The 17,460-nt window shown below is 37.3% G+C and overlaps 1 protein-coding gene across 2 annotated transcripts in view; it reads left to right on the forward strand.

The window, feature by feature from the left end:
• Positions 1–2,335: 2,335 nt before the first annotated feature.
• LOC131901776 (POTE ankyrin domain family member A-like) overlaps positions 2,336–17,460 on the forward strand; it is a 51,928-nt gene continuing 36,803 nt past the window's right edge. The window contains exons 1-6 of one of the 2 annotated variants that reach the window (XM_059252853.1): positions 2,336–2,728; positions 4,758–4,872; positions 5,031–5,204; positions 9,271–9,377; positions 10,221–10,358; positions 12,324–12,382. In XM_059252853.1, coding sequence (XP_059108836.1) covers positions 2,478–2,728; positions 4,758–4,872; positions 5,031–5,204; positions 9,271–9,377; positions 10,221–10,358; positions 12,324–12,382 — 844 coding nt within the window. In that variant the 5' untranslated portion in view covers positions 2,336–2,477. The remainder of the gene's footprint in view (positions 2,729–4,757; positions 4,873–5,030; positions 5,205–9,270; positions 9,378–10,220; positions 10,359–12,323; positions 12,383–17,460) is intronic. The other variant, XM_059252852.1, reaches the window with a different exon arrangement.

The raw sequence follows: 17,460 nt of genomic DNA on the forward strand, positions 1-17,460 counted from the left end.
GAATAGATCATGATCCCATTGCTAGGGTCCCTTGAAGTAGGCCCAGCTACACAACTGTCTCCTGTGTGCAGAGGGCCTAGTCCAGTCCCATGTGGGTTCCACAGCTGTCTAAAGTTTATGAGTTCCTATGAGCTTGGTTCAGTAGTCTCTGTATATTTCCCCACCATGATCTTGACCCTCTTGCTCGTATAATCCCTCTTTCCTCTCTTTGACTGGACTCCCTGAGCTTGGCCTGGTGCTTGGCTGTGGATCTCTGCATCTGCTTCCATCATAATGATGGTGGTTATGGTATTCACTAATCTGATTACTAGGTAGGGTAATACAGGCATCCTCTCCACTATTTCTAGTAGTCTAATCTGAGGTTGTCTTTATGGATTCCTGGGAATTTCCCTAGCACCAGGTTTCTTCTTAACCCCATAATTTCTCTCTCTATCAAAATATCTCTTTCATTGCTCTCCCACTCCATCCCTCCCCCCGCTTGATTATCCTGTTCCCACATGTTTTCATCTCCCATCCCCTCCCCTATATTGCACCCCCATCACCAGTTTACACATGGAGAACTCATTTATTTCCCCTTCTCAAGGTGATCCATGTGTCTCTCTTAGGATTCTCCTTGTTTCCTAGCTTCTCTGGAGCTATGGGAAGAATAACTACTATATAAATAAAATTTAAAATAATTAGAAATGAAACATCCATTACTACAGTGAAGATACACATAAAACAACTGAATGTATAAGAAAATTAATACACAACTTGGATGTGAAATTCAGGAGAAAGAATGTGAAAACTATCACAGTAATTTTTCCAACATAATATTTGTATTGCTTATTGGGAATTTCAAAAAATGTGTAACAATCACACTAGCTTCCCAGTTCTCCCAGGTCCACCATCCAACATTTGTGACCCAGCTCCAAATACACCAAGTACAATTTGTGTTGCTCCTGTACTCACTGGAGTGGCTGGCTATTGGGAATTTCACTTTTACAGGTTTTTTTAATGGAAATATATCTCTATACACAAAGCATAGAAATTCTTTCATAAGAGTCAGCAATAGAGTGAAAATCCAGTACAAAAACATCAGGGATACTAAGGTATGTGTATTATTATATTTAGACACTAATAAATTAAAAGTAATGAGCACATCTTTTATGATCTCTGAGATGCTACTGTTCAGAGATTGCATTTGTTAATTTTCTGTTTCTGTGATAAAACATCATGACCAGCAGCATCTTACAGAAGGAAGAGTGTATTTAGGCTTTCAGTTCCAGAAGCATAGGAGTCTATCATGGTGGGGAGACTTAGCACAAATGGTCAACCTGGGGGCAGGAAAAGGAAGCTTAGAGGTTCCATCCCAACCACACTCAGGAAGCAGAGAGCAAACACAATGGGCGGAGACTATGACCATTCAAGGCCTGTCTCCAGGGATGGATGTCATCTAACAAGGCTCCATCTCCCAGACGTTCCACATCCTCCCCAATTAGCACTACCCTCTGGGAACAAGTGTTCAATTATCTAAACCTGTGGGTACATTCTCTTTCAAAAGTACCTCACACAGCAAATATATGTATCTAACACTACAGATAGTGTATGGAGATATTCAGGGATAGAAAATATGTTCTATGAAACAACAGCAGAAATTTCCTCATATCAAGAGAAATAAATAGACCCAAGTACACAGAATACATTTAGAATCACAACAGACATGACTGGATAAAAACTTCTCCACTTAGTATTGAAATCATGTGAAATTAAAAACATTTTTTCATTTCATTTTCTTAAGGAGGTTCTCATTATGCAGCTCTGGCTCACTAGACCAGACTGACCTCAAACTCACAGAAATCCATTTGTCTCTGTCTCCTGCCAAAGGCTGGGATTAAGGTGTGTACCATCACTTCTGAGCTCAGAAAATAGTAATTTTACAGCTTTTCACTACACTGAAAATTCAAAGAACACTGAAACAAAAATATCAGGGAGAAGCTTCAAGAGAGAAATTTCCTTACAAAGACAAGCCCATCCTTGACCTCTTAGTGAAAAAGGAAATAAAAAAACAAACACTCAGCAAAACAAGAACAAAACCAAAAAAAGATATCATAATGAGTAATTACACCCACAAAGAAAGTAAGTACCAAGCAAGATTGTTGTGGGGAATAAAGAAATAAAGAGATCGAGATCTTGCAGGATATACACAAACTAAAGCCCAGGAGACCGCCACACTTATATTGCACATGCGCAGTGAGCATTATTTGCTCCATAAACTGTCAGTTATGCCTGAGGAAGAACGAGCACGCTTTTGTTTACCAGTGTTGCTTAGCAACGACTGTTCTATAACTGCCTGCTTCGGTTTGACTGGTCAAACCATAGCCTCGCACTTGTGAGAGTCGCAGAGTTAGGCTCTGGTTGTTAGACGGTCAGGGGTTAAAAGTTCATCATTTCCTAAAATTACTTAGTGTTGAGTTGATAGAAAGGTGGTCACAGCTATGTTGTCCACCCTGAGGAAGCTCTTCTGCTTTAAGAAGGAGCCGAAAACCCCCTTGGGGTTTTGTGACGGCCCAAGCAGGGCAACGGGATCCTTGTCCTGCTTTCACTGTGGAACTGAAGACAGGTACCGCCAGCCTTATGACCCTGAAAATGAATTTCATGAGGCAGTATGCATGGGAAAGCTCAAAGTGGTGGTGCGTCTCCTCAGGAAGAACCAATTTCATGTGAATGATGAGGATGAAGGGAAACGGTAAGAACACTTGGAAGATAAGGATGAGGGGCCTTGAGGAAATCGGGTGATAGGAGAAGCCTACCTTTCCTAGCTCTGTTGAGGGCAATAGGGGTGAGGAGAGACTCAGCTGTGCTTTCTGGACTACAGTCTCCTTGGTACCCGTGATCACACAGGTCCAGTGTCCAGATCTTCTTCTGGAGGAGGAGAACCATAAGACTAAAGCTCCAGCAGGTTTACTGTCACCCCGTAATTCCCCTACGGAGCATTTTCTTATGGAGCATCGAATACACAATAGAATAATCTAACAAACTATAAAGAAGTGGGAATTAATTTCAATGTACCTAATAAACACAATGTTGTGTAAACTGTAGAAACTACAGAGATCAAGTAGTGTTCCTCATAATGTCTTCCTCCCACCTAAAATCACCCAAAAACATTCAATATGGATCTTTTATCTGTGTGTACTAACATTTATATTCCTCACTGAAAATAACAGAAATAATCTAAACTTGACAGATGGGTGTGTGCTCCTCTTCCTGCTGCTCCTTCATTTTCTTGTTGTTTCTCACTAGTTTCCTGGGGATATCACTCTCCCATCTCCGTAAATTTCTCTTAAGTTCCTTCACTCATTACTTCATATGTTTCTGAAAGTTTATTCAGTGCGGCCTTGATCAGCCACCATTTTCATAACACAATGTGCTGACAAGCTCCAAATTCTCTGAAAGTTACTTCTGACATCTTTACTTACTTCTGATAGAGGTGAATGGAACTTGCTGTGAATTTCATGATTTACAAATCAACAAACTGTCTTGCTTTCCCAATTTTGGGTTTACTCGAGTTGGCCCACAGTGTCCTAAATCTCTCTCATGAAATTGATATTAGATACTGACGTTAGACATAGCATACATCTAATTTCCTTGTATGCTATGAATTTAACTATTATCAAAAATGGGCATTCTTATGTATTTGACTTGAAGTTCCATACTTACTTCCTTTGAATTAAAGTTCCTTAAAAATCAAAGCCAAGTTTGCTGTGCATTTAGATTTTGCTGTTGATAATTTCCAGTTTTTATCAATAGTACATTTCATAGCTTTCTTTAAAAAATCCAGTAAAAGTCTAGAAATGTTTTATATTTATGGATATGTATATATGTATGTATATGTATATCACATTATATTATCACATTTCACTTAGTAGAGACACCATGCATGCCACAATGACATGCTATCTTATGTATTAAGAATTGCCTTTAAGTTTTGGCAGTCACTGTTGTACATTATGAATTGTAAATGACATTTCAATTTTAGCTGAGTTAAAATGCATGAAAAACCAAATCTCAAGCTCAGTGGTGTGTCATATTTACAATCCACGCTCTTTGCAGGCTGAGGCAGCAGAAGCATAAGTTTATTGCAGAACTTGTCTCAAGTTTTGAAGAGATATCCTTAGACTCTAAAATTTATACTCCTTAATATATTTACAAAATAGAGATAATGGAACTAACATTGACTTGAAAATGTTTATTATAGTGTTAACATTCATAACTTAAATACCGAAAAGATTGTTAAGTTGTTGTTGAAGAATATTTTCTGAATAGTTGCAAAGAATCTAATTGAGTCATCCTAATTTGATAGAAGTATTCCTTTTAACACCCATTTTCTGGACAAGAATTCACAACATAGGAAGGCTGAGAAGTAGTTGGTTGATGGTAGTGTCTAGAGTAGGATTCAAACTGAAAATGAGTTCACCCAATAGTCATGTTCTTTTTGCTCAAATAGGCTGCTCTTTACTACATAGTTCACTAATAGAGCACTTATCTAGGCTGCAACAGCTGTGTGTATTATTCACACTGCGATAAATGATAGTTGCAATAAATTTTTAAATACAGTAAATTATAAGAGCAAATAAAAATAAATTTTGAATGAAGTTAAATATTTTTATGGGTCTATGGACTTAAATACTATATAATATTTATAAACACCAGAGTGATTGTGTATGTTGATAATAGTGCCTTACAGTTTTCCTTCAAAATGTCTCTCATTCCCACAGAACTGCGCTCCACTTTGCATGTTTTTATGGCCATATCAATCTGGTTTGTTTACTGTTATTTAAGGACTGTGAGATTAATGCCCTTGACAATCAAATGTCCACACCACTAATGAAGGTATTTCAAAGACTTCAATTTCAGTAATTAAGTTGATCTAAGTGTTTAGAATGAAAGTAAAATTAAAGTCACTTAAATATAAATCATGGTGAAAGCTGGGGGAAGTTTCTTGTGTGTTCTTTAAATTGACAGTGTTTTCCTGGTAACGATATCCACAGGCTGTACAAAGCAGGGAGACAGAGATCGTGTTTGTCCTACTTGATCATGGAGCAGATCCCAATATTAAAGACTGCAATGGAGAAGCAGCAATCCACCATGCAGTGTATGTAGACAGGCCAGATATTGCCAGCAGTCTTCTTGAATTTGGGGGAAACATTGAAGATACTACAAAGGTAAAAATTTTCTAAATTGAATCCCCAAGTATTTGAAAACTATATGCTTTAACAGTTGTCATATCTTGGTCCAATTTTTTCAGGTTTAGAAGTTGAAGTATTACTTGACTGGCACTTTGAAATAACTTGATCGGTATCCATCTAAGTATTGATATGTTGTTATAGTTTGTTTTTTACCCCACTGAGTCCAATTCGTGCTGCCCACATACTCTTGGGTATGTGACCATTCACTGGAGCATGCTCAGTCCACCCAGGCCACACCTTTAAATGAAAATGACTATCCAGTCCTAGCAGCTATAACTGTCAAGAAGTTCTCAGCTCAGAGCAGAACTTCATGCTAAATTCCTGCTTGCATAATGACATTTTGTGTCACTTGAGCTTCCAACCATCTTCTGAATGTTTTCACGGTGACTGTGATGTCATATGAACATCTACGCTGGTGTGCCCATGAGACACTCTTTGCTTTTGGTCATCCAGTGGACCTGGCTCTTACAAGCTTTAACCTGATCTTCTACAGTGACCCCAGAGACTTGAGAGGAGGTTTATATCAATAAGGTTAGAAAGATGGGTGGGTACAGAAGAGAGGTGCATTTGGAAAGTAGTGAAAGGGAAGGGGTGAATATGATTAAATTGCACTGAATATAGCTCTCAAAATTATTTCCAAAGGGGGAGAAGTAAATGTTAATTTATTGAAATCAGTATTAGAGAATTTAGCTTACTTTTATGGAGCTATGGAAAATATTTATAAAAATAGATAATGGACTAAAAGGATTATTTGACTTACATTTCCAAGTTACTGTGTATTACTGGGCAAAGCACAGAATCAGGATCTTGAGAAAGCTGTTGACATATCATCTATCCTCAAGAGAGGGAGAAATGAATGAGTCCAGGATGCCTGTTTGCTTACTCTGCAGCTATCTCTGTAAAGTCTTACACAGCCGTGTTCTGAAACAAGGCTGTGGTGCCACCCACCAGGGGCTGGGTTCTCTTCATTGGTTAGCCATCAAGATAACTTCCTATAGGCAGCTGGATATAGCTTTGTCTGTGGTATCAGGAACTTGTAATCCTTCCTTCCTCCTCATATCTCCACAGAAACAGAATCAGTGGCCTCTTGAAAAACTCAGAATAGGTGTACCCCAAAACTGCCTACATACCAATATCACACCCATCAAATATCCAATTCCAAAAGCTTCAACACCTACCCAAAATATTGACAAGCTGTGCTGGGATATAAATCACTTCAGGCTGTGGGTGATACTTCACCTTCAAAATGCTATCACAGACTGAATATTTGCAACTGAAGCATGGTACATTGCACTACAAGCACTTGATTTCCACACATCCATTAGTATGCATGCAGCAGAGGTTAAAATTTTAGTAAACAAACCCAAGGGCTATGGAACAGCGCAGTCCATTCATAACCTCCGTTTTCTCCAGGAATGCAGTGCACGCTCAATCTCTAAGAGAATTTTTAAAACTGTGCTTCATCCTGACTATAACAAATCAAATCATTTTGCTTTTGAGCCCCTATGATGGAATGGTTCCCTGCAGGTACTTCCACAATCCAACCTCCAAGTGTGTTTTATTTGCTAACAAACCCCATTTCACCTGCTTTGCCGATACAGGTGTTTCAGTCTCCTAGCCTTATTTCTTAGTGTTTGATATAAATTTAGGATGTCTGAAGATTCCTTTTCTCCCTTGGCAGTTTGCAGAGCACCACAGGAAGCTAGTACTTGGATAGGAATCACTGGGTTAGTTCCAGCTTTATTCCTGCTTGTCTTTTCTCCAAAGGATTTGGTGTCTTCTGTAGCAAGATCTTACACTTAAGTGACTGGAGGCAACCAAGAGCACTGGCAGTAGCTCATATTGTTTGGGAAATCTCTGGAACTCCCAAAAAGTCTAGGGAATTTTTACCTGCCTGGCACTGTGTATTTTGTTAGCTGTGGAGTTGGGCAAGGCTTTTCCACCCCTTGTTGCATAACTTCATGTAAATTACAATACATCGTCTTAATCTCACTGATATTGATAATCCTAAAATCATCATAGACTTCCAATATTAATTTTTTAGATAGGGTTTCACTATGTAGCCCAGACTCTCCTAGAAGTCACGATCCTCCTGCAATAATACCCTGCACTCTATTGAGGGGATTACAGTTGTGCCTTCATTTCTAAATTCTAATGTTTAAAATACTTTTAAATTATTGCTCTATTTTGATTCCTGCTTAGGTTGTTTTCTAAGCAAAATATAAACCAGAAAGAAAGCAATGCCTTGCCCATCTCTAAAACTTCCATTACACAGATCTGTATGCACTAGCTATAGTACAGTACAGTCACTCAGTAAATTGGAGTTAGATGCAATGATGATTAAAATGCAGCAAATACAGAGTATAACAGAGATCCACAACTAGTGAAAATGCAAAGACCAAAGGACCATGGGTGCCTACCACGATCCTATATCTACAATACAATGCCTACACTTAAGTTTCAGGTGACACTGAGAAAGAAAGTTCTGAAAAAAACAAACAAACAAACAAACTCTGAGTTCCAGTGACCAGGATGACTGTTGCAGAAAAGTGTCTTCTAGATACAAAAGGGATAATTCATCTATGAAATCTTAATAATATGGTTGCCTAAATAAGACGTGCACAAGGAAAACACCAGTTGACATGCAAACACTTGATAGGGGAAACTTCAAAACTACACTCGTAAATAAAGAGTTGCCAATTATCCATAACTGCTGAGAGTAGAATTCAATTTTCTCCAGGGATACACTCTAAACTCCTCAATAGTTTATCTAACCACAGTGGCCATGCTTAAACACACACACTTACACACATGCACATGCACACACATGGACACACAGACACACACAGACACACACACAAACCAACACACATACAGGAAGAGAGAGAGACAGAGGGGGAGGGAAAGAGAAAAGGAGAGGCAGAGACATAAAAAAGAGGCACACAGAGAGTCTGCTCACATTACATGGAACCAGTAGGTTGTACATAATACACATGTGTGTGTGACAGTAATAAGAAACAGGTCCTGAATTTCAGAGGGAGTTAGGGGGAGTTGGAGGAGTGAGGGTGTAGAAACTATGTAAATACAGATCTCATGTAGGAAATTGTCTAAAAATAATATAAATAAAGACATATTAAAAATGTACTGGATTTTTAAACACTAAGACAGTTTTCAACTTGTAACAGGACAGAATACATTTCAAGGTAAGCAATCAAAGATTCTTTGAGTTGGGCGGTGGTGGCACATGCCTTTAATTCCAGCACTCTGGAGGCAGAGACAGGCGGATCTTTGTGAGTTAAAAAAAAAAAAAAAGATTCTTTGATTTCTTACTCATTTTGAGGTCATTTCTTTGGTGACCTGTTCAGAGCAAGAGGCAGACATTGTTACCCTTGGCCCTTCCTGAATGGAGAATCAAGAAGAGGTTCCTCTGTGTCCTCAGCAAATAACACATAATTACAATACTCTGAGAATTGTGCCTGTGAAACAACTTCTGCTGTTGCTGACATTTGCCCCACAGAAGATTTGCCAAACAGTACTTTAGAAATCAGGTTTTAAATACTGGACAATCCCATAGTTTTGTCATCGTCCTTAATTGAATTTTTCTGTTGGGAAATGCTACATCTGCCACATAACTGTCTTTAGAAATACAGGAGAATTTCTGACATAGAAAAGACAATTTTGCTCATCCATGCAACTTAGGATCTAACACCTTTGCCACTGTGTGTTGGTGTGTGTCTCTTCAGATAAACTCTGAGGGGAGAGTGCCATGGCTTCAAAGTACCATGACAACTTCTGTGACAGGAACCACAGGTCCATGGGTGTCACATGAGTTCTGTAATGGACTAGAGGACTTTGTGACAACTGTAGCCATGGTTAGAATATTGCAATCTTGAGGATCTTTAGAAGGTGCATTAGGCTAATAAGGAAAAGTCTACTGCGGTCAAGTCTATGGTAAACATTATAATCACAGGGCTACATATATGATTTTCAGTTTAGTTGTGAAATATGCGGTATTGCGAATGATTAATTGATATCATTACAGGATGGGTTGACCCCTCTGCTGCTAGCACTCCGAGAAAGGAAACACCGCATGGCAGCATACCTAATCACACACGGTGCGAATCTTCACGTATGTGATAAATATCAAAGGTACTACACTTTGCATTTTTAAAACACTACTTGTGTTGAAAATAGTCTAGAATAGTAAAAATCATTCATTTCAAATGTGTTATGGGAATAGATTAGAAAAAGTCAATAAAACATCAGTTACATATCTAAAAAATATCTATTACATGAAATGGTTATGCCAAAGAATGATAGTCAGGTTCATATTCCCTTTCATAATGAGAGGATTTTATATTGATTTTTATTTTGACTGCCATATGATCATATATGAGTTGATAGCATTTATATTAGATTTTACATTTACAGTGTCAGTTCCAAAGTTTTCAAGTTTGCAATCACACAACCTTGTGAACACCCTTTAATCTTCAAATACTTTTGGTGGTGTGCAGAGAAGGATGATACATGAATGGTAGTTGTACAGTTACATATATGGCATGATATTAGTATCAGGAATTGAAAACATTCATTTTTAACATTAAAATTATTTGATAACATTATTACTATCATTTTACACAAATTGCAATTCCATATTTAACAGTGAATTATATTATAATAGAATAGGAAGGAAATGGTGTTCTTTTTCATATAAAGCTTTCTGTACTTCTGGTCAATTTTCTCTAAACAGTTATTCACCATAAACAATTTAAAATACAAATTCTACTCTATAAAGTATCATAGTGGGCTAAGAAGTTTTCTGCTTGTTTTCTAGTTTTAGCCTTGGACATATTTTAGGAATCTGAACTCTGCTTTCAGGATGCTTAAGGCTACTTAGTTAATGGGCAATTCTACACACAAAGGCCTTATACTTATATGGTAAAATGTATACAGTTCACCATTTAAGTAATTGAATTGCCTCTGCCGTTCTAGAACAACACTCATGTATGCTGTTAGATGGGATTGTGAAAATATGGTTGAAATTTTACTGAAGAAAGGTGTTGATCACCAGTTAAAGGACACATTTGGATGGAGTGCTCTTTATTATGCCATTATGGGGAAACGCAAAACGTAAGTCCAGAAGTTAAAACGCTAATTGAAACTAAATTTAGACATGAAATATTTACCAATGTTGTATTTTAACCAAGCGTGACTTCACTATTTAAATGCTTTTGGAATGGAAGCATTTTAGTCAACTCCACTTGCCATGAGACAAGCAAAGGGATAGATTGGTCAGAATAGCAACGGGTGTGCAAGAGTCTTAATCTCAAGACTGATCTATGATGATGCTGAGAATCACACTCAGGGACTTGAATGTATGAGGTGTTTAGTTTACCACTCAACTTCATGGCTAAAGTCTCTTTTGGAAGCCTTAATATCTTTGTCTTTCAAGATCCCAGCATGCTCTGGTCGTTCCAAAAATAAAGCAATGCATGGCACAGAATTTTAGTTTTTGAGTTACTTCTTTGAATCTAAACATGTGTAGTTTGATAGAAAATCTTCACACTTATCTTCCAAATATTTCATCGAACTTATTACCTGAATGTTCAACAATCTAACATGCTCCCTCAGTCCAAGAAAGTAAAAATTCCTACATATATCAGATAGATATGGCATACATGAGGAAAACTTAGCAAGCATTTATTCATGGGGATTTAATGTGATTACACCTGTCTTTTAGTCCAGTGTTAAGTAAAATTGATTATCAGGTTGTACCTACTGATCTGTATCTTTATCATAATAGTTATGGAGCCATGAGGAAAGGGTAGTTGAAAATGCAACTATGTGCTTGAATATTCAAATTTTCTCCTAATATAACAGTGTTCTCTGGCAGCTAAAACTCTTAAGATTTCTCCAAAGCTGTTGCTAGGCATCTGAACCTTATCACTTATTCAAAGCATTCCAGTATCCTAGAAGACCATCATGGCACGATACTTTGGAGGAGTCTCTCTTTTCAGCCATCAAATGGGTTTGCAGATATACTAAATTATCCCATGAATCCAAGCACTTGCAGAAAGAGGCCAGAGCTTTCTTTCTTTCATAGTAATCTGTAGGCAAGGTTTCCTTTGTATCATCCTCTGTAGCACAATCTGTGTTTGTGACAGATCTCTAGCGCCTTTCCCAGGGAAGATGACAGAAAGTGATTGGCCCACTAAGTGCTTTTTCTGTGAAAAGGAACATTTTTCAAGATACTTGAATCTTTACCTCAAGATTTCAGGATATTTTACAACTCTGTCTCAGAAGGAAGACACTGAATACAATTCTGTGAATCTAAATTATATTAACTGTATTCAGTATTTAAGCCCCATCACAGCCCATGAGTATACTTATAACATGTATAAAAAATGATTTTTGTCTTCCATGTAGGTTGATGGTAAGCATGGCGATTCAGGATCATTATGACAAAACTCAGATCATTGTTTCCTTCTTGGCTAAAGGAAGACCAGCAATAGAGCAACCTATGTCTTGGAATTCATTAGTGTTCTCACCATGGGCTTACTCTTTATTTCAGTAATATCAAATTCTGAATTCTGTAGCATTTGATAATAGGTCCATTCATGAATTACAGAGTGCTTTCATTTAGGATTCTAATCAGATCAAGACTGAGAAGCAAGTTAGATACTGCTTTACTATTTCTGTGCCTGTTTTTAGGTGGTGAAATTTTCATAGCAAACTTATAAACTAAAGTAGGGAAATCCTGAGTTTTGGAAACTTAAGTCGGAGCCTAAGGAAACACTTTCCCAGAGCGAGTATACTTAGGACTCCTACCTATATTAGGGCACTTTCCATCTTGTCAAGATAATCCAGATGATTTGAACCATAGTAAATCTACACCATCTCACTCTATTCTTTCCCTCTAAAATGAGACACTTTGTAAAATCTTTTAGAACTAATAAATTTGAAGGGTATGTCCAGATGACTTGATGGAATCTTATATTGTCTTTGAAATATCTTAAATATTTAATATATTGATAAATGATTTTCCATCCATATTAAAATAATAACGTTGTTTACCACCATTTCCATACTTGGCAGAAAAATGGTGATTATTCAGCACGACTTACTCCTCTGGAGACAACAAAATACCTTCACACGTAAGTCTTTTGAAGTTTCCTTCTCTGTAGCCATTCTTTAGATTAAAAATGTTGCATTTAGAATTTTTCAATTCTCTGTAATTAGATATTATTTGGGTACATACCCAAGAATAGTGTAGCTGGATCTTGAGGTGGATCCATAACCAGCTTCTTGAATAATGGCCAAACAGATTTCCATAGTGGTTATATGTTTGTACTGCCCTTACCTTTGGGTGAGTGGATGAGTGTTCCCCTTCCACTTCACTCACAAAGAGCAGTTTTTATTTTTAAAATGCATTTAAATTATGATAGAATTAATATACTTTCCTCCTTTACATTCCTCTCTCCAGCTCCTCCTAGGCAGTTTTAAAAACCAAGTGTCTATTGACGGCTGAATTGTTTAAGAAATTAGTTGTATGAAACTGCTTTGTTAAAAAGTTTCTCAGTTTTGCACTGGAATTACATACTTGCATGTAAAAATATTTTTTAAATTACCATACTGTGATGAGATGCCAGCCTCTCCCCAGCCCACAGCACATTTTAGTGTACTTCATACATTTTTTTTTCTAAAAATGTTAACATAGTGTCTACTTCATTAATAGTTCCACTACACTGTATTGTAATTCATTTTATTTGTTTATTTTATTTCATGTGTGAGTGTTTTTGCCTGCATGTACACCAGGCATGTGCATCATGTTCATGTCTGGTGCTTGTGGGAGAGAGAAGATGGTGTTGTATTCTTTGGAACTGGAGTTACAGGTGATTGTAAAATACCACATAGGTTCTGAGAGCAGAACACAGGTCCTCTTGAAGAGCAAAACATGCTGTTAACTTCTAAGTTGTCTTCTTAGCTATCCACACACATTATTAAAAAAAACACATTATTTTCTCACAGTAAAAATGAATGCATTGCAGTAAGTGAACACAATTACTTTGTTATACATATCATAGAAAACATGATTTGTATGGCTAAACAAGACACAATATTCAATCCTTTTATGATTTCCTTTCCTGTGTATGTTATTAAAGGAATGTTTTCTTTTCTATAGATTTTAACTAAAGTACAATTAGATCACTTTCCCACTTCCCTTTCTTCCCTCCAGCACTCTCCCCATGCTCCCGCTTCTTCCATGTCCCTGCAGGTCTCAAATTGATAGTCTCTTCTTCCCTTATAATTACTCTTCAATGCACACATTCACACACAGAGACACAAATGTGTAACTACAACCTACTGAGTTCAGTTTTCTTGTTTGTAGTTACATGGTTTCAGTGCTGACTACAATTTCATCAGTCAAGCAATTAGGGGTTCCTGTCTGAGAGAGACTCACTATCCCTATCTCAGCAGTCATTAGTTTCCTGCAGTTCCTTGTTCAGGAGCATGGCCCTCGGAGATTCCTCCCTACTTCTTCCTTAGCATGTCTATTGATATTGTCTCTGTTCAGATCTTGTTAATGTAGCCATTTCCATGAGAGACTGTTTCACAGCAGACTTCCTGATGTTTGCAGTCTTTCCATCTGCCTGTTCTGTGATGTTCCCTGAGCTATAGATGCTGGAGTTGAAATGTTGATTTATCAGCTGAGACTGGGATCCCTAGACTCTGCTGATCTCTGCTTCATGTCTACATTCTGGTGTGGGACTCAAGAGAATCTTGATGAAGGAGTCATCTTTATCTTCTCAGAAAAATAGCTATTAGATTCATTAGTTCTTTGCACAGTTTTCTTTTTTTCTATTTAATTCATTTACTTTTTATTATTTCTTACTATCTACTGTTTGGGGGTTTGGTTTGTTCTTGTTTTTTTTCTTCAAATTCTTGACTTGGATCATTAGGTCATTTATTTGTTTATATGCATACTGGAGTTTATTTTGCTGCCAATTTTAACTTTTATGACTCAGTGGTTGCATACTGTACATGGCATTATTTCAATTTTCTGTATTTCTTAAAGTTTCCTTTGTCTCTAGGCATATGCTCTATTTAAGAGGAGCCTCTTTGTGCTGCTGAGTGGAATATATATTCTTTAGTGTTGAGGTAGAATATTTGAGTATTGGTTAGGTCAATTGAATGAAGATGTCATTTAATTCTGAGATTGTATGTATTTGGGCTGGATGACCAATCAATTGGAAAAATCAGTGTTTGCAATCACATAATGTTATCGGGTCTGTGTTGATCTGTGCCTTTTGTTCCATTAGGTTTCTTGTGAAGTTGGGTGCACCTGCGTGTGTGTGTGTGTGTGTGTGTGTGTGTGTGTGTGTGTGTGTGTGTATGTGTGTGTGTGTAAGTATTCTATTTTGTATTTGTTGATACTTTAATTAGTATGAAGTGCACATCTTTGTCTCTTCTGCTTCATTTTAGTTTGAAAATGATTTTTCGGGTACTAGGATGCCGATACCTGCTTGCTTCCTGACAGTGTTTGCTTAGAATACATTTTGAGAATACATTTTGCATCCATTCATTGTAAGAGGGTGCTTGACTTTTAAACTAAGATGGGATTTTTCATAGACAATAGATAGTTGGATTTTGTTTCTTAATTTGTTTAGGTAGCCTTTGTCTTTTGACTGGAGTGTTGAGGCCATTGATATCTGGATTCGTTATTGAAAGTTGTACCTAGATTGCAGTGTTTTATTTTCCTGTTGTTTTGTGTTGTTAGATGCCCTTTGTATTTCCTTAAATTATAGCTTTGCTTGTTTTCTTTCTAAAAGTCTCCTCTCACACTTACTCCTCTCTTCAGTTAGAAGTATTACATTTAGTAGTCTGTTTAGAATTTATTATTTGCTATGACTGTTTCAGGCTGCTTGTATCATGGAAGTGTTTCCTCTTCAGCTATGGCAGACAGATTCACTGGGCACACGAGTCCTGGTTGACATGCATGGACTTGTAGTATTTGAAGTTCATTGCTTCAGGCTCTTCTGCTTTTCAGAGTTTTATTTGATAATTCAGCTGTTGCCCTGGGCATGTTCATTTCCAAATGACTTGTATACTTTCTTTTCTTAAGCTTTCAATATTTTTCCTAGTCCTGTATATTTGGTGGTGTTACTATTATATGCTTTGGAGTTTTCTTTTTCTGATCTTGTCTGGTTGGGGTTTTGTTTGATTCTTGTATCAGTGTGTGTATATATTTCCTTACTTGGATGAAGAATTCCTCTGTGATCTTTCTATTAATCTTGTCTATGCTATTGATTGAGAATACTGTTTCCTCATGTATGCCAATAGAATTCAAAGATGTGAGCCTTTGATAGTATCTCAAATTTCTTTCCTGGTCTTCTAGCATGGTTTTTTTCTTTTTTTATATTATTTGCTAATTAATTATAGATTTTCTACTTTTTCTTTACATTCTCATATTCTATTTTTTGTTTGGTTTGTTATATTGGTAAGGTTTTTCTCTGAACTTTCTAATTGGCATGCTGAAATTTTCAGTATTATATCTATTGCAGCCATTGATCTGGACCTAGTCTTCTGTGTATGGTGACAGCCACAAACAAAAAATGTGGGGGCAGCACAGGGAAGAAGTGACTTACCCAGAAAAGGTTGTGATATATTGTGTACTCTAATAAAATTTGCTTGAAGGTAAGAGGACAGAACAAGCCACTAGATTAAATATAGAGGCCAGGCAGTGGTGCCACACATCTTTCATCCTAGCACTCGGGAGGCAGAGATCCATCTGGATCTCTGTGAGTTATATCCACCTTGGACTACATGAGATTTAATCAGTCTAGGAGAGTAACAGAGGCAAGCAGTGGTGGCACCAACCCTTAATCCCATTACTGGGAAGTCACATGCCTTTAATCCCAACACTAGGAAGGAAGTGATGGCTGGGTGGAGAAAGGTATATAAGGCATGAGGAGACAGGAACTAAAGGCTTTTTGGCTGGAACCCCTTTTGTCTAGAGGCTTTTCAGCTGGAGCGCTTTCAGCTGAGGACTCAGAGGCATTCAGTCAGAGGATTCCTGGAGTTGGCGAGGTTAGACTTGGCTATGACTTGTTTCTTTGTCTCTCTGATCTTTCAGCATTTTCCCCAATATCTGGCTCCATTTTTTAATTAAAATAACATTTAGGATTCCTGCAACAGAGGGTTCACAGCTTTGGGTCTGGAATAGGATTGTTGGCTTCCAGAGAAAATGAAGTAGCCACCTAGCTAGCAAAGGTAGCTAGGAAACATGGAGGCCATGCCTGCTGCATTTCTTAAGCAAGGCATGTGGGTTTGGAGATAGTAGTAGGGGATAATAGGATGGGAAATGGAAAAAGAGAATTGCCCAACAATGGTGGCTCACAAACAAAGAGGGTTGTCAGCTTGGATCTGGACCAGGTGTGAGTTTACTGATGGCAGTTTTTGGGGGGTGACAGACCAAAAGAGACTTATTCAATAAAGGTGGCACAAAACCTAAAATAATGGTAATTTTGTATTCAAATTCTTCCATTTAAACAAATACATCATATAGTGTTACTGAAATGTTTATATACACGGTGATTACTTCTGGCTCTACTGTATGGCAATGGTCTGGTTTCTAAATGTATAATTAGAAATTAATATTCTTATCTGTGAGGTGTTGAACTCAAGGTTTCATACTTTAAGAAGGAGGTGCTCTATGTATTTGCTACTCCAATGACCCTATTTTTATTTTTATTTTTGTTTATTTTTGTCTTCCTGCTTTGTGTTGCCAAACTGACTCTTGACTGCCAAAAGGCAATCTCCAGAGGTCATACTTTTCCAAACTGTAGTCAAGTCTTTCACATGGCTTTTTCCCATATGCAGTAACCTTTAGAATGTGAATGCTGTAGATGAAGCAAATAATGAACCTCTTCTTTGGGGAAAAAAAGAAGAAACTAGTCTACTAATTCCAGATTTAAATTCTGTTTTTATTGTGAGTCGTTAATATCTATAGTACTTATCAGTAAATATGAAGCCACTCATACACCAGAGAATATTTGACTATCCATCCACAATCCCGTTTTATCTTTTACCCTATTTTTGCAAGACAGGTGCTCTGCCACTTGGGCACATTTCTAGTCTTCATTTTCCATGGGAAGATACTTTCTCAAGGGTAATGTCAATAGGATCTCACCATGTGTTGTCTTTCTTATTTTATATAAAAGGAGAACTGTAG

This window comes from Peromyscus eremicus, unplaced genomic scaffold (assembly GCF_949786415.1).
Source record: "Peromyscus eremicus unplaced genomic scaffold, PerEre_H2_v1 PerEre#2#unplaced_306, whole genome shotgun sequence".
NCBI lineage: Eukaryota > Metazoa > Chordata > Mammalia > Rodentia > Cricetidae > Peromyscus > Peromyscus eremicus.